This window comes from Mus musculus, chromosome 11, assembly GCF_000001635.26.
Source record: "Mus musculus strain C57BL/6J chromosome 11, GRCm38.p6 C57BL/6J".
Classification (NCBI taxonomy): Eukaryota; Metazoa; Chordata; class Mammalia; order Rodentia; family Muridae; genus Mus; species Mus musculus.
Genome location: NC_000077.6, coordinates 54,628,088 through 54,654,837, shown reverse-complemented (window position 1 = coordinate 54,654,837; position 26,750 = coordinate 54,628,088). Strand labels below are relative to the sequence as shown.

The 26,750-nt window shown below is 37.5% G+C and overlaps 1 protein-coding gene across 17 annotated transcripts in view; it reads right to left on the bottom strand.

Annotated features, from left to right (window-relative positions):
• Nucleotides 1-26,750, bottom strand: part of Rapgef6 (Rap guanine nucleotide exchange factor (GEF) 6) — a 176,478-nt gene that overhangs the window by 44,449 nt on the left and 105,279 nt on the right. For 10 of the 17 annotated variants that reach the window (XM_006532560.4, XM_006532563.4, XM_030245697.1 and 7 more), the window contains 7 exons: nt 23,482-23,646; nt 19,971-20,078; nt 18,623-18,826; nt 14,980-15,088; nt 11,887-12,127; nt 5,499-5,656; nt 3,075-3,089 (listed from right to left, as the gene is read on the bottom strand). In XM_006532560.4, coding sequence (XP_006532623.1) covers nt 3,075-3,089; nt 5,499-5,656; nt 11,887-12,127; nt 14,980-15,088; nt 18,623-18,826; nt 19,971-20,078; nt 23,482-23,646 — 1,000 coding nt within the window. Of the gene's footprint in view, nt 1-3,074; nt 3,090-5,373; nt 5,657-11,886; nt 12,128-14,979; nt 15,089-15,973; nt 18,827-19,970; nt 20,079-23,481; nt 23,647-26,750 lie in introns of those variants that run through there. The other 7 variants (XM_006532561.4, XM_006532564.4, NM_175258.4 and 4 more) reach the window with 3 other exon arrangements.

The following is a 26,750-nucleotide window of genomic DNA, read 5'->3' as shown; positions in this document are numbered from 1 at the left end:
CAACTCCACTCTCTTTCTTTGCTGTTCTAACACCTGGGAAGAAACACAGAGTTGTGTATTTTGAACAGGCTAAAAAGCTGAACGTTCTAAAGCCATTTGTTCCTCAGGTAAAAGACAAATTGTTCCATAGACACATAACACAAAGTCAAGTATTAAAAAAAAAAAAAAAAAGAGGTGCTTCTAGAAGAACTCTGTAAATGGGATCATCCAAAGGCAGCACAACAGAAACCCAGATGAACGTGCAATGCAATGAGAACCAACCTGGAAAACACTGAGGTCAGGAGAAAACAATTTCTCTTCACTGGCACCAGTAAGAGTATTTTAGAATCTATTTTAGAACCACTATACGTACATTATTTATAAACACACTGCCAGATGAAGAATAATATACAGGGCCAAACAAAATATTTGGCTCATGACAGATTCAAAAGAATCAAAAGGAAAGAATTGTATAATCACCTAGAATTCTAGTTATGAAACAAACATGCATACACAAAAATTCCATTAAAATAAAAGCAGGTTTGGTTTATTTTTGGATATATATATGTGTGTGTGTGTGTGTATGCATGCGTGTGTGCATGCGTATGTATGTATGTATGTATTCTTTTAATACATATGTATGTATGTATGTATTCTTTTAATACATATATATGTACACCAGGCAAGAGTTCTCCCACTAAGCTATCATTGTAGTCCCAGAAAAACATGTTTCTAAAAGGTCTTGGAAGTACACAGTATTCATTTGCCCAGAGATTTATGATATATATGTATATATTTGTATGTGTGTGTATTTGCATTTATTTATTTTGTGTGACTGGTATGTGGGTGTGAGTGGCATACTCATGCCACAGCACTTATGTGGAAGTCAGAGGACAAAATGTGGGAGTTGATCTTCTACCATGTGGATCCCAGGAACAGAATTCAGGTGGGCAGGCTTAGTAGTATGCCTTGCCTGCTGAGCTATCTCATCAGCCCTCAGATTTAATTTCTCTCTCCCTCCCTCCCTCCTTTCCTTCTTTTCCTTCTTTCCAAGCAGGTTTCTGTTTATCCCTTCCTGTCCTCAAATTCACAGAGATCCGCCAGCCTCTGCCTTAAGTGCTGGAATTAAAGGCTCGTGCCACTATGCCTGATCATTTTTCTATACTCTTTTGTTTTGTGAGACAGGGTTTCTCTATGTGATATACCTGGCTGTCGTGGAACTTACTTTGTAGACCACGGTGGCCTCAAACTCACAGAGATCCACCTGTCTTCTATCTGATGGGATTAAAGGCACCCTATGTGCCCTTAATTTACTCTTAAAGATTTATTTATTTATTCACTTGTGTGTGTGCTTGACTGTCTGCATATATGAGATGTGGTCATTTGAGCAGTACCACATCTCGTGGAACTGACTAAAGACGTACCCAGTGCTTGTACCTGCTGAGCATTGCTCCAGCCTCTAGAGTGCTAACTCTGATTCAGTATGTGTAAAAAAAAAAATACTTTAAGGAGTTGGGCCTGGTGGTGCACGCCTTTAATCCCAGGACGTGGAAAGCAGAGGCAGGCGGGTCTGACTGAGGGTGGCCTGGTTATATCACGTTCCAGGACAGCCTGGGATAGAGAGATCCTGTATCAAAGCAAAACCTTTAAAGATGTACTGACCATGACTACACTAAGAATGAGATATTTTTTCATGTTTTTAGAAAGATCTTTAAGAAATAAAGTTTACTTTGTCTTTAAGTTTTTCTTTGCTGAACTGATATTTAGGAAGCACCTTTGTACCCAGTGTTCCAGGTGATGAAAACACATGGTGAAGGACCAGCCTCTGACCTGAGGAGGTAACTAATATTCCAGAGAGTGGGAAGTGGTTCAGGGATAGACAGTAACAGAGAAGTAGGATGGCCCATGAAGTGACCAGGCATGTGCAATATACAAACATGCCTCCTAGGTGACGGAGAGCAGAAGAGATCAAGAATTGTCACACTTATCCTATTCTATCAATGGTAAATAGTGAGCATTTTACTTACTTTTAGGCACTTAGTATAGACCAAGTTCAAAATGTGATAATATACAAATATAAAACGTGGGAATCTATAAATACAAAGACTTAGCAAAATACAAATTTCTATGGTTGGGGACTAGTTAAACGAATTTTACCATATTTTTAAATAATGTTGGTAGAACATTACATCCAGATATATTAAGGTACTTTGTTAAATAAGATGGTGAGTGAGAGTGTAACATCTCATTTGGATCAAGGGGATTGGAACACACATTTTGCATTAATGAAATTTGTGAGATCTAAATAAAGTATTCATTGCAAAATCCTAGGGATGGAGACATTTGTATTTAACCACTCTCTATAAAGTTTTACTTTAAAAAGTGTATGATATCTACAATTAAAAAAATCACTAAAGATTTTGAATGCAGAATTAAGTTTGCTACATCAGATAGATACATAGAAGGGGAGAGGGGAGTTATGCTACTAAATGAAAAAGCAAGCAAAAAGAGTATGTAAACTCAGGGTGGAGGGGATCAGAATCCAACGTCATTTTGTCACAGTGAATTTAGCCCAGGCTGGCCTCACACTTGCCATGCAGTCAAGGATGATCCTCTTGAACTTCAGATAACCAAATAACTGCTGGGGTTACAAGCCTGTGCCACCATGACACCTACGAAAGCTTCAGGTCTTTTATATGTTAAGTGAGCACTCTAACAACCGAGCTAAATTCCTAGTTTCATACTCTGAATTCTTTAAGCTTCAATTTATGCTAGATTAAAAAAAATACTTTCACAAGCATTCCATGACACATTTACCATCACACACACACACACACACACACACACACACACAGAGTAAGAAAAAAAATTTCAAAAAACTTTTCATAAGTTGTAAAGTGGCATGTATATTCTGACTCTGTATGAAAACAAAAACATATGTAGTCAAGAAAAATAACTAAAAGGCTTCACACCAGTACAAGAGTACTACCTCATGAGTGGAATTCTGCTTCCTATTTCATTGAGTTCACTATCATATATTCTTTTTGAAAATAACAAACTACACACAAAAGACAAAAGAATACCAAGATACTTACAGTAAAAACCAACAGCTGTAGGCAGCGAAAATAAAGCAAAATTATAAAAAGTCAGCAATCAAATCAAAGTATCAATAATTCTATAGCTTTGCCTGCATTGCAACTTTGATCTGGTAAGAACTTTACACGTGCAGACTCAACATAGCTGAGCTCGACTGACAAACACCAGTCAATGCTGGCTAATGACACTGCAATCAAGGGTTTATGCACAAAGCAAATTCTAGTACTACTGTTAAATGTAAGAAGCTGAATTTGGAACTGGTAATAACTTTTTCCAAAACAGCCTGATATCATGTTTGATGCATCTTTCACAAAGCTGTACATCTGGGGGTCTTAAAAATAAAGTGTCTCTAACAGGTGTGTCCAGCTTTATCACTACCACGTGCACACCGTGGAATCTCACCTGCATGGGACTTTCTCCAAGCAGATTTAAAAATGCATCTCTGAGTCCTCTTGAGATATTCTCAATGACAGAACTGTGAAGCCAGTATGAGAGCAATTTGAGAAGTACCTGTTCCTAAGGGCTGACTCAGTTCCACAGTACAACTGCCTTAATTTTAACCATTTAAACATCTTTTATTTTTGCTACCCTATCTTTATCTTTCTTTTACCACTTCTCTCTCTTCTTTCACTGAAGTCTTTTATTCCTTCAGCATCACTTTCTAATTATTTACTCATTATTTTTGTCTGTATGCATGCACAGGAAGGTCAGAAGATGGCACACAGGAGTCAGCTTGCTCCTAAAACATGGGGTCTAGGGAGCAAACTCTGTCAGATTTGGTGGCAAGTGCTTTCTTAAACTTGGGTCTTCATCCCCAACATCTATAAATGCTTAGGACATCAATACAGCCATAAAAATCAATAAACCCATAAAACCATGTGCCCTTTCTAAATAATCGCCTTAGTAAAAAACATGCATATTTAAGATTGTGAATATTCTATGGAGTGTAAGAAATATACCACTGTAGACCACATACACACAGAGGAACAGATTTTGATTCTACAACACGGACATAGGAAGACAGGACAATGTGTTGCTTTCAGCAGAGGGATCTGGGCACTAGAGAGTAACACGGAAGAGTAAGAAACAAGCTCACTGTACATAAGGAGAAAATCTTCAGGAGTCTCAAAGCACATGCCACTTTCAAGAAACAGCGAAGCAACAGGTCAACAGGTAGCTAGAGAGAAGATTCATCCCTGAAACACCTCAACCTGGCACAGAAATGAACCCAGCCTGCTGTTCTCCTGCCTCTGTGACACTTTAGTGCTCACTCTTTCTGAAGCAAATATTTCATCTTATGTACTAGCAACTAGTTTTGCATTTATTCGTGATTTCTGTATGATGACAAAACTTCACTAATACAGCAACTGCTAGAACTTAAGCAAAGTTATGATTCCCTAAAACGTTTGCTCTACATTTGGCAGTCCTCCAGAAAGACAGACGTACAGCAGCAAGCATCAGCTTTGCGAGTGTCATGACTCTGGCCTCAGTTGGGAACAGAAGAGAACAATGTATACAACTACTTTCACTTGTATTGTTAAAGCCTGGAGTTTTAGGTTGTTATAAAAACCACAAGAAATAGTGCACAGCACAGTCTTCAGTAACTGTTTTCTACTGTGTTAAGAGTCTGTCTGTATTTAAGTCTCTGTAGGAAGAGACACACTGTACTAACACCCTGTATGTGCTTCCTGGCACTGACCTGTATGTGAATGAGCTCCCTTCCTCTGCGCATCACAACTGAAACCTCAGTTGAATCACAAACACTCCGAGGAATCCTTTTCCCCATCTCTAGCTTGGATTCAATTACTTACTCAGGTTTAATTTTGTCTTTTCTTGAAAAAACATTTCACATCTTTTCAAGTGATGGGTATATAATCATTTCTTTATAATGAAATTTTAGATCATACAGTTATGTGACATTTTATGCCTCTGGGCACCAATACATGTAGAAAGCAACTTGATGTTCCATCCTGAAAATCATTAGCAATGAAAACAATGCTATACTCTGGGAACAGCTCTTGACCAACCCCGAATCAACAAAACAAACAAACAAATAAACAAAAACAACTTTAGCATCACATGCTGAGGGAAAAAAAAATCAGTGCTCCTAAGAAAATTACTAAGACGTTTTAATATTTAGAGGTATGAAGACAATTTGCATTAATTCTTTTCACAGTCTGTTTTCATTCCATCTCTCAGCAATTTTTGAAAAATACCACTGAGACTCTTTTATTGTTAAGTTTCAATTCTGAAGAAGGAAACCACTTCTGCATAGGTTTTTTTTTTTTTTTTTTTTTTGAGACAATTTTCCCACTAGCTCTTTGCATGAAGTAAAAAAACAGAGGTAAAAACTATAGTTTAACCCAGTATTTGTTGTACAAGGCTCAAGTTATTGAGTCGTATGAGTTACATGGGAACATTACCTGAAGGATTGGAAAAGTCCAACATGCTAGTGGTAGGCTGTAAGAGATCTGGGCTGCTGGATGAAAGTGTTCCGGGAATTGGCATTATAGCCAGGCTGTGCCTACAGTGCCTGGTTCCCACAATGCTGTCATCTTGTGATTGACTCAGGCCTCCGTCACTTCAAAAGAAAGGCATATATTACTTTCAAGTATTTGAAGGTACTGACATAGCAAACAATTTGACTTCCTATGTACAAAGGCTTAATCAACAATAACAAAATCAATTCAGTGTGATGATTAAAACATCAGTTAGATTAAAACATCTCAGTAAACAAAAATGGTGCTTATAATAAAGAGACAGCAATGAAATGTTTTTGAAATTTACATTAAAATGAAATTAAGTAATTCTACTATATCACAAATAACAAATTTGCTTCCTCTGATTTTAGTACAGAAAAACTGAAAGTTTAGGGACTGCTTAAAATTTGCTAGTCTCAAATTTCAAATATATTTATGAAGCTATTCATGGCCACACCACAGGAAGTGTCCCCTCCAAGCACATGATAATCACAAGATATTTTAAGTCAGTAACAGTTAGTTCTCTTTTAAGGTTTCAAAACCACATATTAACTAAAACCCCATTATCTAGGACAAGATACTCTTCCTTTAAAATATTCAGAACTGTCACACAGGTTACTCTAAAGCCACTGTAAGGAAAAATATAAACACTTTCAGTTAAACTTTGTGTGTTTTCCAAATATTAGTTAAATTATAAAGTAAAACTGTTGTATAGAATTTTAAGATCACCGATGACCAAGTAAGCGTTCTTTCCCTAAACTGGCCAGTGTTGAAATGTTTTCCTTAGTATCTATTCCCATCTAAATTTTACTCAGCACAGCCTTATGTTTTGTTTTTGTTATATAGCGGCATCACCGAGCACTTACCTATTATTATGGAAAAGATTAAACTACAACCTAAAAGATGAGTGATATGGAATATATTTAGAATATATTAAGGCAAAATATGGGATATAGGCAGACTATGAAATGAAGCAAGATGGAGAATAATGGACAGTTATTAGTAAGATCAGAAGGACGGCCAGACAAGAGAGGCCTGCACAGTCAGGAAGGCATGAAGGTGTGGCATGGAAAGAAGTTACTGCGACTGCAGACGTACTACTGATAAGGTTGGCTTGGATGGATTCCTTCTCTAGCTGGCCACTGGCTGAAGGGCTACTACAAAGACTGTGTGAGCTCAACTAGATGAAAAGTAGTACTTTTGTCTTTATGAAGGGAGTCAAGTCCTTTTACCAAACGAACAATTCAAACCCACAGAAGAGGGTCATTTACTTTAACTTGACACTGAGAAGTAGAGGCACAACAATGCAACTGATACAAATAACATTTACCTTCAAGGAGAAACATCAATTTTCTCTTATGAAAAGAAAGGCTTTGTTTGGTGAGCAATTCTTGCTTACCCTAAACTAGCTCTCTACAAGTTGGTTGCTGCTGTCACAATTAAACATTTTAAGATTAGTTAAGAGGAGAAAAGAATTGCTGCTGAGTATTTAAATCACAAAAAGTGTAAAGATCTATTTTTGAATAGTACGTCTTTCTCTAGTTGACTTCTGGAAACAAACACACCAATTTTTTGATCCATAAGGTCAGGTCACTAAATCCAAGGAGACAAATCTTTAAAGACATGATCTACTCTCAACTAACAAAATAAACTAAAAGTAGAATTGCTTTTTGCACAGGGTCTCATATAGCCTTGCCCTTCAACATTCCATATATCGGGAATGACCTTGCATGCCTGATCCTCTTGCAGCCACCTCCAAAGTGTTGGTATTCTAAGGTGCTTGGGATCAAGGACAAAGCCTTTCAGATGTTGGGCAAGCACTCTGTCTATTAAGTTATGTTCCCAGCCCTAGGTCAGATTATTTTGTTAAAAGCAATTCACTATAGAGGTAAAGTCCACGGATTATTAAAAGTTCTTATTATTTGCTATCACTTAACGTGCCACTTAACATTGATTCTGCTTTTTAATAATCAACACACACAATGCTATCTAGCTATACTCATTATTAAGTAGGCTATAAATTCATGGCAATTAGGGTGTAAGCATGTAGGCATGAAAACTCTGTCATGCACAATTCAAGCTATGACAGGAATGAAGTAATTAATTTGCAAAAAAATCCATGCTTAAAGTTGAACTGATAAGCCTATTTGAAAATAATCATGTCATTTCTTACCAAAACAGTCTCCTGAGAGGTGATGCAGTAACAGAAACAAGATATTTTTGAAAAATTCCTCAATAATTAGTTCCCTAACATTTAATATGCTTGAAATAAAAGTATTAGTTTCATTATGAAACCAAAGAGGCCACAAAATAATTCCAACATTAAAAGCAAACAAAAAAATACTCGTATTTGGAGAGAAAAATAGTTCTTGATGCACAGAACAAAGCATGGTGTTTCTAGGAAGATACAGTGATGTTAGCTGGGCAACTGTGAGTAAAGAAAGAATTAAAGCTGAGTGATTTTTTTTTTAAAAGGGAAATTTGATTTCTTGAACTGTGAAATAGTCTCAGGTTAATGAAAACCGTAATTTTATGTCATAATTTACAGATGTATCCAGATCATCATTTTCATTTTGATTTTAAAGAATTTTAAATATTTATTTATTTTATGTATGTATATGAGCGCTCTATCTGCATGTACACCAGCATACCAGAAGAGGGCATCAGATCTCATTACAGATGGTTGTGAGCCACCGTGTGGTTGCTAGGAATTAACTCAGGACCTCTGGAAGAACAATTGGTGCTCTTAATCTCTGAGCCATCTCTCCAGCCTTCATTTTAATTTTAAGGACTATTTTCCACTTTAAAAGTACATAATTGGCCGGGCAGTGGTGGTGCACACCTTTAATCCCAGCACTTGGGAGGCAGAGGCAGAGGCAGGCGGATTTCTGAGGCCAGCCTGGTCTACAGAGTGAGTTCCAGAACAGCCAGGGCTACACAGAGAAACCCTGTCTCGGAAAAAAAAAAACAAAAAACAAACCACCCACACAAAAAAGTACATAATTGTTTGAGATTTAAGAATTGTCTACTTTAATCTAAAGTAGACACATTAAGAAAAAAGAAAACATTCTTTTCTTCCCGCTCACACCAATACTGTAAAAGCTGCCCTGTTCTTAAGAGGGTATGTGGGAGAAGTACCATCTGTCTTCCATGCTTCAGCTAAGGAGTTTTGGCACATAGGAGATACTCAAAAATTACAGAATTAAAATTAATATTTTATTTTGGTTTCTTGAGAGTGGGTTTATCTGTCTAGTCCTGGCTGTCCTAGAACCCACTCTAGACCAGGCTGGCCTCGAACTCAGAGATCTGCCTGTTTCTGCCTTGTGAATGCTGGGATTAAAGGTGTGTGTGTGTACCACTACCACCTGGCAAAATTACTTAATTTTTAATTTCAATGAAAAGAATTGAAATATTTTATAGTAGGAAAGTTGGAAGATAACACGGGAAAAAAGGGGAAAACTTACTTGTGCCTTATAAAAAACAAAAACAAAGACAAAAACAAAACCCAAACAGACATCTGAACATTTGTCCTTCTTGTACTTTCACGTCTAACATACCATTTAGCTAAACAAACTCATACTTGGACTTGTGGCGTATTTCTAGCTCTTGTGAGGCTGAAGCAGGAGGATCACTTATTTGGTCACAGGAGCTTGAGGACACCATCATGGTGATGATCATCAAGATCACCATCATGACGAGGTCTATAGAAAGGGTGTGTACCCTTGGATAAACATCTATATGTATCATCCGAACTCATGTTCTCTGCCTATTATCTACTGATATCACAGTGTTGTTTTTCCCTTATAAATAATTCTCAGGAGTTTGTCTGAAAGGGTGAATCTCTGTAGTGGTTTGAATGAGTATGTCCCCTATAGATTCAAATATTTGAACACTTGTTTCCAAGTTGGTGGTGCTATGTAGGGAAGCTTGGACAGTGTAGCCTTGCTAGAGGAAGTTCATCACTGGGAGAAGACTTTGGGTGTTTATAGTCTTATTCCATTTCCTATTTGCAGTCTTTGCAAAATGAAAAAAAAAATGAAAGAAGAAAAATCATTTACTTGCTGTGGGTGACGCATACCTGTGCTTCTAGCTCTTGGGAAGAAGTAGAAGCAAGAGTTCAGCCCTTTAAAGAGTTTGAAACCAGCTATGGCTACACAGTGAATTCAATGCCAGCTGCAACTACTTAGGAAGACCCTGTTTCAAAAAAAAAAAAAAAAAAGCCAAGAACTAGTAATCTGGTTCAATGGCAGATTACTTGCCTTACATGGGGAAGACCCCCCAAGAACTGCAAGAAAAACTTATCCAAATTCATTTAAAATGGTGTCAAAATAATACATTCTCAAAAATACTGAGCAGCTAGTTTAACAGATAAAAATGAAAAACTAATTCTCACAAACTGGCCTCAGAAATCTGTAGGAATCTTATCTTTTAGGCTTTTAGTGACTGAAATGATTGACATATTCTACTGCATACATACAAGAGAGGTGTAGCACAAAGCAAAAAACTCAACAAAGAAAAAATTCAATAAAAATACATCCTGAATTTAAACAAACCCATTTCTAGTAGATCTTTTTTCCTTGGTACCAATTCAAAATTATCATATGGGAAATACTCAACTGGCTGCTCCTGGTGACAGCAATTTCTGTTTCCTGCTATGAACCTAGTGTCCATGCCTAGTAACCTATTTCCACTCTCCAAAGAATATGCATAATGCCATTGGTTTAGCTGATCAGAAAGGGTCTATAATGAGCCACAATTGTAACATTCTCTAGTTTTAGATAATACATGACATAACTATACCACCAGTTGCAATGATGTACATACTCCACACCAAGCCATCAGGGTTTCTGGAAACAGATCTGAAGAAATTACCTGCTAAGGAACGCTCCACGTGAACTATTTTCTGCTTTCTGGCCCCTAGGTTCTTCTCCTTTTCCACAGTGACTTCAAACACTCCTCAACCTTTTAGTGTAGGCTATCCCTCTAACAGTCTCTTCACCCAGCCTCTACTGGTGTCAGAGGTTGCTGATATGTACAACTGTAAATATTTTGGCTCTTTTAAAGTTGTGGTTTTTATAACCTTCCCACCTCAATGAAAGCAGTGACTCAGAAATGAATGAGCAATGAGCTCTAGAGCGGAATTAGAATAGAGCCATCACATTTAAGTCTCAAGTTAATTAATTAATTAATTGAAGAGAAAATTTGTCTCCCCAGCTAGAAGTAAGAACTTGTAAAGAATATTTCCTTATCTCTGAGATAGATGTGTGTGATGGGGACATACATGTGCTTGTGTGTGTCCATGTGTGTAGGGGGCCAGTGGGTGGCATCAGCTCTCTTCCTTAATGTCCACATTTTATTTTTTTCAGACAGGTGACAGAAAATCTCTGGAAGCAGAGCTTACCAATGCTACAAGACTGGATGGCTAGGAAGTCTCAGGGATCCGCTCATCCTTGCCCCCCCCCCCAGCTGAAATTACAGGTACTAGCTCGTGTACCTAGCTTATTATAATGTGGGTGTGGGGTCTGAACTTAGGTCAGCATGCCTGAGTGGCCAGGACTCTACCTACTGAGCCATTTTTCTAGCTTGTGATTTTTTTTAATACTGATGAAAACAGAAGACTGCATATGTGTTTTTCCTGGATACATCTTTTTGTTAGTGACGAATTCACTGTCTTAATTGATTCACCAAGTACTGAATACCACCTTTGCTTTATGTACTGTACTTGCGTAGTATTTTGTAAATGGCTTAGAAATTGGAGTTATTCTTAACCATGACACTTCAGCACAATGATTCAACAATCATTTTACAGACTTCCATTTGCATACAAAGACCTTTGGAGATATCTCATGTGTGAAGCAAAAAATAGGTATAAACTGGGCATGGTGAATATATGCCCAGAAGTCTGAAGGCTATGGCAGAAGCTCTTTAGTTCCTGACAAAACATACAGAAAGATGATCTCTAAAAACCCAAATATCAAAAACTTCACTATTAGAATTCAGGAGAAAGTAAATAATACCAGCAATAAAAATATTCAAAACCAAAAACATTACTAGCAATGAATGTATCCCAAGATTTAAGATGTCCAAATTTACAGATTCAGTAAATTGAAACTGGACCCAAGATAGAAAAACAAATCACATGAAACAATCTTCTCTAGCATTCACAACACTAGAAGCCACCCGACAGTGCTAAGTCTACAGAGATAATGTGGAGAATTTTGATTTTACTCATGTGTTTGAAGATTTTATGATGAATAAAAACAAATATGACTCAGCTCTCTTTCCTACAATAAACATTAAAATCCCCACATGGTATATTGGTATTACCTACCTAAATAGTTTTGGAGGCAAGATACTAAATCGTGTTTTATCCAAAATTTTCCTGATTTTGTTTCTTCCACCTGAAACGGTATTTGCTTTAATTTTCTTATTTCCTTTCTCCTGTGGTGCCTGCTCCATATCCCCTGGGACATCTTGAATTGAATGGCGATTACTTTTTTTTTCAGCAATTTTGGGAATATGAGGAACACCAGATTTCTCTTGTTCAGTCCTACTGAGCAATTCTTTGAACACTGTGGAAATAAACAAACTCATCATTTTCCATCTCTTCATCAAAAAGTGTTTTTTTTAGACAGGGTTTCTCTGTGTAGCCCTGGCTGTCCTGGAACTCAGAAATCCGCCTGCCTCTGCCTCCCGAGTGCTGGGATTAAAGGCGTGCGCCACCATGCCCGGCTCTTGTCAAAAAGTTTTATACCAACACATTTTAAGGATAACAATCGTCACTTTCTCAGGCTAATACACATTTTAAAATCATCTGCTCGATCCCCAAAGTGATAAGATGATGTCACTGGGGAAAAACTGAGAGGAAACAGGTAGGCTGCTAGCATGTGTGAAAATCATGTACTACACAATGAGACTGCCTAGTCTCATACAGCTAGCTCTGCTGTGACTGAGCTATAGCCTGGCCCAGGGGCTGCTTTTCTTTGTTCTTTTCCTTCCTTCACTTCTCTTTCCTCTCTTACTTTTCTTTTGTTTTGACACAGGATTTTGTTTTACAGCCTGGCTTGTTGAACTCTCAGTTTTCCTGCCTCAGCCTCCCAAGTGCTGGGATTACATGCATGTGTCACTCCACTGGGGTTGATAAAAAAAAAAAAAAATGCCTGTACATATTTATGGAGATCAGGATATTATGCTATGCACTGATGTAACATTCATTATCACCATATCCCCAACCACCATTTGTCCATGTTTGCACTCTCCCCCATCCCTTTCTTAGTCTCTAGTAATCTTTAGCCTGATTTCTGGTCAACGCTGCTCTTGCTGCCACAGAGGAGAGAACATCCCACACTGGTCTTTGTGTGCCAGACTGAGTAGTTTAGCGTAATGTCTTCCAGTTCCATCCACTTTGGCCAGGTGTCAGGATTCGACTTCTGTTGTGGCTTAATACTCCTGAATATTACATATCACCCTTTTACCTATTAATGGGCCTCAGGCTGACTCCTCATTTTAGTCATTTGTGAGGACAGCCGTACGCAGGCATTGCTGAGATTTTCTGACGTCATGACTTGGGGCTGTGCACTAAGGAGGCGTGCACAAGCACTGTTTAGCTGCATGAGGAACTTGTCTTCTCCACCGCAGTCATGCTAAGCTACGCAGCCACCAAGCGTGTAAGAGAGTCGGGCAGTGGCGGCACACGCCTTTAATCCCAGCACTTGGGAGGCAGAGGCAGGTGAATTTCTGAGTTCGAGGCCAGCCTGGTCTACAGAGTGAGCTCCAGGATAGCCTGGGCTACACAGAAAAACCCTGTCTCAAAAAACCAAAAAAAAAAAAAAAAAAAAAAAATGTGTAAGAGTGCCTTTCCCACACAGCCTTATCATCAACATCTGCTCTATTCTTTCCTTCTTTGTTTAAAGTCACTTAAGACAGAAGATGACTGTGGTCGAGGTTTACAGTTTTCTGAAGGTTAATAATATTGAGTACTTTCTCAAATACTTGTTGACCATGTCTGCTTCCTCTTTTTAGATAATTTGCTCATTAAAAAAATATAAGATTACTTTTTCATTCATTTTTTTTTTTAAGACAGCATTTCATTGTATATCTCAGTCAGGCCTTGACCTTCCAATTCCGCTTCAGCCTCCAAGTCTTTCCTTCCTTCTTACTTGTCTTATATTTTGGAGATAGGGTCTTACGTATCTCAGGCTAGCCTTGGAGTCCTAATTCTCCTGCCTCCATCATACTAGCTTTTTGAGATCTTTATATTCTGTTAGAAGAACTGACAGATATTTTTTTCCCATCTTGTAGGGTCTTCAGCAAGATGAGACGAAAGCATGTGAAAATGACAGTAAAAATGAGATTTAGTTTTTACTTATGTGCACATGTGAGCGTCTGACATGTGTGTGCATGAACCTACAGAGTTCAGAAGAGGGCATCAGATTCCTTGAACCTGCAGTTGCAGATGGATATTATCTGCTGTGGGTGATGGAAACAGAACTCAGGTCCTCTGGAAGACTAGCAAGTGCTTTTAACCAATGAGCCATCTCTTCAGCACCAAGACAGACATTTCAGTTTGCCCTAAAACCCCAAGCACTCCATTTCCATCTAAAAGGCATATTACTATGACTCTACTGTTATTTTGATTGCAATCTAACCAACCTAAAGGGATTTTCTTTCCCTGTCTTGTAAAAACTCCCGAGTGGTCTTTGGTTTTTAAGTTGCTATTCTCGATTTTTGACTTTCATTCTCATGATTTTAGCCAAAATTCAATAGAGTCTAAAGCAAATGATAATAAATCATAAAAATGTCTAAAGTAAATGACAACGAATCTTAAAAATTACAAGAACAATGCGAAAAACAAACAATGTATGGTACAGATGTAGTTCAGCTATAAGGCACTTGAGCAGCCCTAGGCCCAGCCCCTCATACCACAGAACTGAAGAACACAGTGTAGTTACTATAAATGCTTCTACATAGAAAGGAAGGACATGCTGTTTAGAAATCTCATTTATATATTTCAATGTTTCACTCAATTTATTTGATGAAACAACTAATCTGACATTTGATTCACTGTAGAAAGCTAGGTTTGTAGGTCAGAAGTAGAAAAATCCTGCTTATGACGTCTAAGCTTTATTAAGGTTTTATTATTTAGGTTTTATTATTGTACTCTGTCCTGCACAGTACACAACAGGAACTCAAGAGATACTTTACACAGGACTGAAGCTGTATCTCCATTTCCTTAGGATTACTACTCTTTCCATGGAATTTAGATAATATAAAAATTATAGATTATAAAATCCTAATAATCTTAGCAGTTTCACAACAAAGTTTATATTTTATATCATCTACCTCACTGAAATGCCTTTTAATTTTTCTATTACACAAAATAAAACAAAACCTTACCCCCAGTAGCTTTTACAACAAAACTTACCAAAAATGTTGGTCTTCACAGTAAGTGCAAGATGAGTATTATTTCTCAAAATTTCAAGGGCTTTAGCAAGTGTAATATTCTCAAAGTTTTGTCCATTGACTTCCATTACCTTGAAAATATTTTAGAAATACAAATTAAGACAAAAATAATTATTAGTAGCATTTATAATCTTAAGAGCTTCAGAGTAGAAAAACTGAACTAGAACTTGAATAAATCACACCATATGTGAATAATGATCAGAAACTGGACTATCATTTCCCCCTGTACTGCTTAATTTCTAAATCTTGCACTATATGTATTTTAAAAGGTTATTTTCTTTAGGATCCTAAAGGATCTGGCCTAGCAGTCCAGAGCAAGAACTGTTCTTACAGAAAATGCAGGTTCAGTTTCCACGCCCACGGTGCCTCACACTCATCCATAACTCCAACACTTTGTTCTGATCTCTGCTGGCTCCGGGCAAGCATACAATTCACAGGCATTCACACAAAAACTTATACATACACATAAAATAAACCTAAAAAAAGAGGGGGAGGGGAAAAATAAAACAGGGACTGGGGAGATGGCTGAGTGGTTAAAGGTGCTTGCCACCAAGCTTGAATTTGATCCCCAGGATCCACACGGTGAAAAGAGAGAATTGACTTCTCAGGCATCCACACATACATCATGACTTGTGTGTGTGAATGAGAACACACACAAATACATATATGATAATTTATAAGTAAAGAAAAAATTTAATCATGTCTAGTTCGAAAGACACTACTTATGTATGTTTATGCAGATTATAATCAAATAGTCTAAAGTGGTATTTAGTGCATCCCAATGTATTAATTCAATTAATTTAAAAGCAGCATGCTCATATTGAATATAACTGCATGCCTATAATCCCAATACTAAGGCAGGAGGATTGAAAGTACAGAGCTAAATAGTCAGGCTCTGTCTTAAGGGGGAAAAACAGATTAGGATTCTAAATATTTCCTATTTTTTTTCTTTTTTTCAATAAAAACAATCAAGCAGCCAGCCAAAAGCAACACTACCGTGATATTTTTCCTTCAGGTGAGAAACTGCTTCTTCACAGAAGGATTCTTTAATTTGGTTATACCCCATTACCACACAAATTGTTTACTGGATGGATGGATGGATGGATGGACAGGTGGGTGGGTGGGGGAAGCAAATCCCCAGGGCAAAGAAAAAGATAAAAATCTTAATGAGCAGAAATTCTTCAGCAAACAAACAGCAAAGGACAGACTTCAGAAGTGACACAGAAATTCCCAAAGTAGAAGAGAATACAAACCATATATTAGGAAAAGACACATCAATAGAAGCAAAAGTCAGAATTCTAAAAAGGCACGTTAGGCCCACTGCCTAACACCTTTAATTCCAGTGTTCGAGAGGAAGAGACAGGTAGATCTCTGAGTTTGAGGCCAGCCTGGTCTAAAGAGTGAGTTCCAGGTCAGCCAGGGTTACACTGTGAGACTCTGTAGCAAACAAAACAAAGCAAACCCAAATAACCCATATCTATATACCAAAACGCCCTGGCACTAACGATATCTCCATTGTAACAATTCTCAACAATGCTGAATCTCAGGACAAAGAATAAAGATGTGTATGAGTCAACAGTAGGAAAAAAGGCCAGCTTCTGACTTCCACTGGGCAACAATATAATAGGATGTTTTTCTGCAACTTCAATGTTCTTAGGAGTAAAATCACTGTTACCATGGACCTTTGTAACACATTAAACATGACATCTTCAAATATATACAGATATGTCTGTAAAATGAGAAATAATAGAGCTGAATGATCTAGACACACTAGAGGTGATCATGGGAAAGAATGGAAGAAGCAAAACCAGGACATATTTCATGTTGGGAATATAAATTTTGGATTTCATTGTCTTCCCACCTACTGTGAGAAATGATATCTTTAAATGTTTTATGATAAAATACTTTAAAAATCATAATAAATATACTAATTCTCCAATACTGGTTGTTAGATATTTTTAATGAGTAGACTGAGGAAAGGGACAGATTAAAAAACTCCCTTAAAGAAATCAAAGGATTATTACTATTCCCCCACGCCCACCCAGACAGTCTTACTGTGTGATTAGCCCTGGCTGGCCTGAACTCAGGTCCATCTGCTTTTGCATTCACGTGCTGGGACTAAAGGTGTACATTACTACGCCTGGCCTACCACGGTTTCCCCATACCCCACCCACCAGTTTCCCACATTCAGGGCAGTGTAGGCTGTCTAGTGGCCTCTATTCACTATGCGCCAGCAACAGTCTCTAGGTTTTGATACCCAAACAATATTTTTAGGGGTTGAAAATACAGGGAAGTGCTCACCTAGCACACTATCAACAAACTAAACCAAACAACAACAAAGTCCTAACAGAAACAAAATGAAAGAGGGCACATGTCTATTTTTAGACATTGCCAAATGCTGGCCACTCTGTATATGAACTGAAGATCAGCAAGAAAATGACTCTGGTGTACGTGAAAATCATCTACAGAGTTTTTAAAAAAAATACGGATTCCTGGGACAAAGATGTAAGTTAGTCGTAAAGTGTTTGTCTCACATTGGAAAGCTGTGATCTGATTTCCAGTACTTGAAAATAAAACAACCAAAAAAAAAAAAATCAGAACAGGTTCTCAGACTTTCTTGTTTATATTAATAAAATTAAAATTACTGAAGTGAGCTTGGGTGTTACACTTTATACATAAGATGCAGTATATTACATTATTAATTAGGTTGTACAATAGCTACTTAATCCCTAAAAAGAGTAAGCCAACCAGGTATAATGGCACATTACACTGGCACATGCCCAGTACGGAGGCAGAGGAGCTCTGTGTGTTAAAGGGCAGCCTGGTCTACTATATATTGATATCAAGGACATAGTGAGACCCTACCTAGAAACCAAAAACGAAAAAGAACAACAACAACAACCAAAATGCAAACAAACCAGTGAGCTATCACCCAATTCTTCACATATCTCAGTTTTTCCTGTTTTTTCATCTAGTTCACTCTGCTTATAAATGAAGCTGTGGGACTATATGGACATTAGTTAATTTGATATCACTTAATCTTCAGTCACTTACACTGGAAGCACTATGAAGCATCTATTCCATCACACTTGTAAGGGTGCTAATTCATGAACATCTTTCTGGAATGTTCTAAACTTGCCAAGGATAAATTTCATAATCCTTAGGAAATAGGGAGGGCCATTCAAAGGTGGTTATACTGACTGAGCCCTGTAGAATACATGGTTTCAACCATATGACTATAAAATTTCCCATCAAAAGCAATGAATATATGATAAATATTCTGAAAATAAACCCTATTTACACATTAAAACTCGGGATGGAGAGATAGCTTGGTTGGAAAAGTGAGGACCTGATTTCCTGGTGCTGGGAAGGTAGAGACATGTGGATCCCTGGAGCTTGCTGAGCAGATACCCTAGCCAATCGGTAAGTTCCAGGCCACTGAAGCTGTCAAGGAAAAACAAAGTAGGCAGCTCCTAAGGAAAACACTCTAAGTTGTCTCTGATACAGACACACTCTCTTACTCTCAAAACTACCCTCCCCAAAAGAGACAAAAGTAACAGATTATTTATCAATGTTCTTATTTAAGTGTGGGATTATTTACTTACCTGATCACCCCTTTTCAGTCCTGCGTCAGCAGCTTTGCTACCAGATTCTACTTCTTCAACAAAGACTCCAAATCCCTTCTCACTGCCCCCAGTAAGGCAGAAGTGCAGCGGGGACTCACGGGACGCCTTCTGCAGTACAACTTGCCTCCACTTAGCCTTTGCAGCACAGGCAATATTCAATAACCTGAGGTGACCATTCATTTTCTATGAAGCAGAAAAGACGAAAGTATACATGTATGTACCTATTCTTACAGGCTTTAAAATATTCTTCAATGGTTAGCATTAGAACCCAAACCTACAAACTACAGAACTTGTGAGTGAGGTAGACAAGATGAGAGAGTACTCCCACCCTAGAGCATTCAATAACATTTCAACAGGGTTTTAAAAGACTTTTTGATAATGAAAAGTTACCCGAATCTTCTGAGTTTAGTGTATTATCTTGTATACCTCCTGGCTGTTATACAAAACAGGATCTTCTAAAATTCTATTTAAAAAAAACTTCCTATTACCTAATATTCAGACACATCCAAGTTTCTACCTCTTCAAAAAATATGTAACTCTTTTTTAAACTCAGTAACTTTCTAACTTGAAGTTCTATCCCTAGTTTAATAATATTCAATGATTCTCAAACAGGTAATGTAATGTGTTTGTGAACATGCTATGGCTCTAATAAAAAGCTATAGTTTTTACTTCCAGGGCAGTGATCATGATCAAATTCTACACTTATACATAGTATCTTTGAGAGGGAGATTTCAATGAATAGGGATGGGGGCAATCCATGACTCAACCTGATTTCCAACGTCTTTCCAGTGTCCTTTAAATAGCCACGCATCGGCACTGTAAGAGCTACAGATGTTAGTGTGCCTCTATGGTCCATCAGTCAAGTTCCCCAATCTCTGCCCATGCTTCCTATTCCGCACAGAGCAGACATGCTACAGGAAAGTCTGCAGGAGCTGAGGGTAAAAAGGGACCAGAGCTGCCACTCTGTTCCTTCTGTGCTCAACCCACTTGCTCTGGGAACTACACTCCTGAGTGCTTTCTCTGTGGCAGTCTGCTTTCAGCTTTTACCTCACTGTAGTCCTCACAATCTCCCCAAATTGGCGATTACCATTTTCTACAGAGATCTAAGGCATAAAGCTTTGGTAACCTGTCCAAGTGAACACTGTAACAAGAGGCAAGTTCCAAAACAATAATGAGCATAAAAGGAACATTTTTTAAATTTTATTTTGGTGAGACATTCTCATGCTACAACAGACACGGGAGAAGACAGAACGTGTTCTGAGTTGCTGTTCTTGCTGAGGGGTAGGGAGAATGCTGAATTATAAAAACAAATTCTTTTGAGCCTTACTGTATCTTCCAAATTTCTTTCAAATTCTTCTAGAAATTGAGTCATAGCAGGATCACCTTCAAAATCATTAAAATGATTATTTACCCATAAGAGTACAATCCGTGTCACCTGCGGAAACAGGAGAAAGCACATGGTTATGCATTATCTTCTGGCTACTCTTGAGCTTCTTTTGTTCTAACAAGAGAGGCGGTTTAATCTCAGCATGTTTCCTTTGGTTCAGCAAGAAGACACAAACTAAGATGTGTATTTCACAGTGTATTAAACACAAGTGCAGGCAGTCATTTCAAACACTAAAAGTGTTAAAAATGTACTTGACCAAAATTTTGAAGAAAAACATATCTAAAAAAAGTCACTAAATACTCAAACTTGACACTAAATAGTCAAGTTTGCAAAATGTTAAGTTTACTTTGTTCCATAGGTTAAATAAAAAAAAAAAAAAGAATTCAAGGAAGACGGGGCTAGAAGAGAGGGCTCAGTGTGTAAAGTGCTTGCTGTGCAAGCATAAGGATCTAAATTCAGATGTGTGAATGTGGTGGCACACACCTGAAAGTCCAGTGCTGAGAGATGGAGATAGGAAAATCCAAGGAGCTGCCAGCTGGTGGCTTCTAGTCCAGCTTGAGACCTTGTCTCAAAATATAATGCAGGGAGCAAGAGGATGCTCCTGTGGTACATGGACCTGCTGACACACAGTTTTAGCTAACAAATATAAGTGGATTTGAATACTGCGCCTAATAAAGTCCGTAATGATTCACACTCTAAAATTTGTGACAGAATATTCATAATGTCACCATTTTAAGCAGTCTAAAGCACACACATCACTGGCATTTAGTATATCCAACAATGTCACACACTCATTATATGAAGCTCTAGAACATTCTTTATCACAGCTGTTCTCAACTCGTAGGTCATGGCCCCTTTGGCAACTCTCTACCTCCAAAAACATTTACATTACGATTCTTAAGTGCAGCAAAATGACAGTTACGGATATATGTATAATGTGAAATAATGTGATGGTTGGGGCCACCACAACATGAAGAACTGTACTAAAGGGTCCCAGTACTAGGATGGCTGAGAACCACTGCTTTATTACTTCAAAAGAAGAATCCATATTCATTAATTAGTGTGGTCTCATTCTGTACCCTTTTGCCCCTGAAAGTTAATGCTGATATGCTTTCCTGTCTCTGTGGATTTTTCCTACTTCAGATATTTCATATACATAGACTCATGTAACATGTAGTCATTTATGACTTTTTTTCACTTAGCGCTTCAATTCCATGCATATTTATTTTACTGCCATACATGATTTATTTATCCCTGATGATTTTGGGTTGTTGCCACTTTCTAACTATTATCAATCGTGCAATGAACATTGTGTCTAAGTTTTTGCTTGCAAACCCACTTTCTTTCTTTAGGTACATACCTAGCAGAAGAATTTTTGGGTTATGTGTCTGCTCTGTGTTCAGTCTTTTAGAGAACTGCTAAATTGTTTTCTACAGTACAACAGTTTATATTACCATCTTCAATACTGTGTATGTGTCTAGTCCTTATAGCCAAGAGTTTTCACTTTCTCCTATTAAAAAAGCCATCTTAGTAGGTGAAAAGTGGTACACTCATTTGGTTTTGAGTGCACTTCATATGTGCAATGAGAATAAACATCTTCATAGGCTTGTGAACCATTTATGAATCTTCTTCAGAGAGGTATTTATTCCAGTCATTTGTTCATTTTTCAGTCATGTTGCTTGTCTTTCTGTCCTTCAGTTTAAAGAGTTCTTTATTCTGGTTAGTAGGTCCTTATCACATCTGTGATTTATAATTTGTATGTTCTTTTATGCAATTTTTTGCCTGTTCCATTTTCACCTATGTGTACGGGGTATAGATGTGCAGGTTGGAGGTTGATGTTGGGAATCATCTTCTATCTATCACTTTTCTTCCTTATTCACTAAGTCAGGGTCTCTCAATCAAACCCAGCTCTTGCTGATATGACTAGTCTTGCAAGCTAGCTTGAACTGGGAGGCCCCATCTCCAGCTTTTGAGGCTTAGGTTTTAAGTTGGCTGTAATACTTAACTACCTGGCATTTGTATGGGTTCTGGGGATCCAGACTCCCATCCTCATCCTTGTCCAGCAAATTGTTTTCATCACTGAGCCATCTCCCTATCTTAGATGTCTTGATAGAGCTTTTTGATACGGAAAAAAGTTTTTAATATCGGAAGTTCTGCTTATCTGGTCTTTTTTCTTTTTGCTTGTGCTTTGGGTGCTATATCTGCATAAATAAAGTCAATTAGTCTAAGGGCATTATAGTTTTGGTTTTTAAAAATGTTTACAATTATCACTACTGTGTATGTTCATGATCCGTGTGTGGGGTACATGTGCTGTGGTACGTATTAAGGTCAGAGGACAACTCTGTGGAGCTGGTTCTCCCTTTTCACCTGTATGTGTGTTGTGGAGCTGTTTGGATTGTGCACCACGTATCTTTACCCACTGAGTCATACTGCTGGTCTCAAACCTGCAACACTGGGCTTACATCAGCTGGGTAGTGAACTGTAGGCATGTGTGTCCTCATCCAGCTACTAATGTTGGTTCCTTTGTTTATGTCGCTGATGATCTCTTTTGAATGGATTTTTGTATATGGTGTAGGAAAGGGTCCAATTTATACTTTTACATAAATATATCTAGCTATTTCTAAATAATGTTTTCTTTTCGTTCTTTTCATAAGTACACCTTTATTTTCTCCAGGGCTAATGTACTTGTACCCAATTCTGAAACATGGGTGGTAGTAAGGGGTTAGGAAAGGCTTTAGTTTTGGACAGTTTAGTCTCCTAAATAATAACATTCACAGTTTTCTCACATATGAGTTATTATCTCTAACATGCAATTCAGGAGGGCATACCAGGAAATTATGACCCCACTTTTACTTTCTGAAAACAATTTATTTCCAAGCAATATGATGAGTTGTCTTTCCATTAAATGTATAGATGTCCCATAAAATAGGCTAAAGTCATCAATAAAAAATAGCAAACAATGCTCAGTGGAAAAAAAAATAACCCAAAGACACATTTCCCATACATTATGGGAAAGAAACTAAGTGCTGACAAACTTTTTAGATGATTATAGAGTCTCTAACTCAGAAAAGCTTGGATGGTCTTATCCTGAGACTTACAAACAACTCATCTTCTTGAAAAGTTTATTTGTGGAATATTACTTAAAACTCACTAACCAGCTTCATGCTTGGTCCATCTGCACAAACTACTACTATGGTTCATGAGTTTATAACTAGCTGTATCACTGTCTTACCTCAGTTTCTGATTTCTGTGGCTTAGATCCACTTTTCTTCTCAAGGCTCTTTCGTTAGTAAAATGACCAAACACATATCTACACCAACTCACTAAATTATTTAGGTAAACTTATTTTTTCCACAAAAACAACAAAACCTCCACTTTATCTATTAAGTGCAAAAGTGTCCTTAATAAAATTTAAAGGTTAAAGTTAGTTGTTTTATATTTATAAACCAACCTTATCCCTTAGGTTGTCAATCTTAAACCATTCCAAAAGCTTGATCCCAACATCCAAAGGAGTTTCAAGAAATGTCCTGTAAGTTAAGAGGAAATCTTCTATGTATGTTGGGTCCACAATAGAATGTTCTTCTATCAAATGCATGATGAGACGCTCAGGTGTTGCCTAAAAATCAAAGGAAAGGAAAGATTAAGAAAAAACAAAACTCAAGGTGTCACATTATTTCCCATCATTCTCCTTATGTAGACTTTAGATTGTAATTTAGTAGCGACCAGAGGCTTAGAGTTGAGATAATGGTAGAGGGGTAAGTCCCCAATAGCATGTGTTCAGCTGTACTTTCTACTGGTATCTCACCATCATAGGACCTAGGAAATGTACTGACTTATTCCTTGTATGGGCTGTTACTACTACTTCTGCTACAATATGGCATGTAATGACTGCCCAAGGCAAAGGAAACAAACAGAAATAAGAAAGCAAGCAAGTAAGCTTTCTTCCACTTTAAATCCAAATTAATTCTTCTATCCCAGGCTACAGGCATAATATACAAGTATTTACTCTTCTAGTCTTCCTGCTTTGCTGTATGTGAAATGACTAAATAAATCCTGTATTGTTTGTACATTCAGGATTTTAAATGCTTGTCTACCTCAAAATTCACATATGCATGTGAGTGCATGTGTGTGTGTGTGCACACACACACACTTACACACACACATACACACTCACACACACATTTCCTATTGAGTTTCTGAATCAATGTTAAAAATTTATTAGACTTTGCAGGTCTTCTAATTAATCATTTCTTTGGTGTATGTGTCATGTGGAGGCCAGAGGACAACCCTGAGTATTGTTCCTCAAGAACTTTCCTTTATTTTTTGAGGTAAGAGTCTCACTGGCCTGGGAGTCTTACAAGCATGAGCCATCATGGGTTTGCAGGGTGAGGCTTAGGCCAGAGAATTACATCAGTGTCTTCCTCAAATGCTCTTTACTATATGTCTGTATGTATGTATACACACACACACACACACACACACACACACACACACACACACACACACTTTTGTTTTGGAGAAAAAATTTTGTTGGGGTTTACAAACTGGCTAGTAAGCCCCAGGGACCCTTGTTTTTGCCCCCCTCAATGTAAGAATTACAGTTGCTTGTCATCATACTAGCCTTTTAAAAGAAAACGGAAGTAAGAGTCTTGCACTTGCACAGCAAACACTTTACCAACTGACCCATCTCTCCAACCTCCTAAGTTCTGAGGATCAAATTCATCATGTTTGCAAGGTAAGCACTTTACCAACTATACTGCCTTTGCAATCCTGCTCTGTTACCTTTACAAAAGGGGGTAAACAGAATATACGTAAAAAGAAAACAAATATTCAGTTAGATATAGAAAGCAACTGTGGGGCTGGAGAGATGATGCAGTGATGAAGAGCACTTGGCTTGGTTCCTAGCACTCACATGGTAGCTCACCATCTCTAATTCCAATTTCAGGGGATTCAATACCCTTTTCTGATCTCTGTAGATGACACATATATGATGCATAGACACACACACACAAGCAAAACACTAATATAAAATTAAATAATCTAATGATGGCCCTCAAGTTCAAACTCTAATTTGTTACAACCATACAAATAATCCCAACATCTCTATAGTAAACATACATTAATTCTGACAATGCTCAGAGTTTTTATTCCCCAAGGGCACTCAATGTTAACAAGGTATATAAATCACATTCCCTGAAGGTATTCAGGAGTAAGAAAGATGTCATATAAATAACGTATGGCATAGAGACTATAAGTTACTCCTCTGCGTGTCTTACTCTCAAAAATACTAAGTCTAAGATTATCAAAATGGGTTTGTTATTTATGCCAATCATGGTCTAGGAAACTTATATGTGGTCTTAGGGTATACACAGTGAGTGTGGTAACTGGTCAACTTTAAAGGAAGAACACTATTCTGTTTGTCTAAACTGGTAGATAAAAGTTCCTACAGAGTCTGGGCTATACATTCAAAAATTTGAGGACATTATTATGGGAAAGTATGTCTCCAATGTCTACCCTAACAACCAAGAAGTTTGACACTTGGAGAGAATCACACTCTGGATGCTTTTCACTTGGAGAAAGGCATAAGACATGGCTGGCACTGTTATTCTAGCAAGGTAGAGACTGGTTAAAATCAGCAAATAAGCAAGAAAATAAATACATATGTAAATAAAACATTAGACTAAGCCTGTAGCATAGTTTTAGACCTGTTAAATAGCATATAATCTCATGGTTGCAGAATGCAAACAGAGACAGCTGTAGAAGTACATTGATAACATAAATACCTGTTTTTCTAGCTCTGACTCATGAGGGGCCACAAATATACAATATAGTAAATTTCCAGATCCTGGTTTATAAATGCTATTCTCTACTGGAAAGATCAAGAACTTTCTGGAGAAATGGCTGATTCCAGAGTAGGAACAAAAAAGAAGTTCATGATAATCCTTACTGATTGTCAAAGAATGATGAGGGCATTTCAGAAGAATACAAATGAGTCAACCTGTATAGCATCTGGATAATACTGATGGCAAGGGAGTGCGACACCAAGGCCATATCAAACATAAAGAATGACAGAGAAAGTATAGGATTAGTAAAACAGTGTTTTCAACAGGAATAATAAAAAATAAAATAATAATAAAAAACAGGTGGGACTTAGTTGTTACTATCCACAAACTAGAGGCAGTATGCTGAGTCATCTCAGAACATCTCTTCATCAGATACTCATCAATTATGAAGTGTCATAAATGGTGACGTCACAGAAAAAAAGATCCTCGCATATGGACGTAGGTCATCATATTAGCTTCCCTAGAGGAAAGTGTCAACACTGCACCAAACACACAGAGCAGTGTTAATCATAGTGATATTCCTTTATGGAAAACATGAGTGTAGTTTGGCCATGGGTAAATGTGACAGGATATAAGATTCTTTAAGTCTGCTGGGGATATGAATAACAAAAGAAGATCAGGCAACTGGAGTGGTCCAAAGTGGCACAACAATGAAATACAACTACGTTCTTAGATGAGAATCCAGACAAGAAATAAATTACTGGAACCACTAGTGAGAATTTACTAGGGACCTCAAATTGACTGTATTATCTTAACAATGTGTCCTTCCATTATTGGAGAACTCTATGGTGTTTATGTAAGAAAACTTTTGCTTTAGGAATGGTGAGACATTGTATTTGTAAACTATCTCAAACAATTCAAAAGAAGACTGATGTAA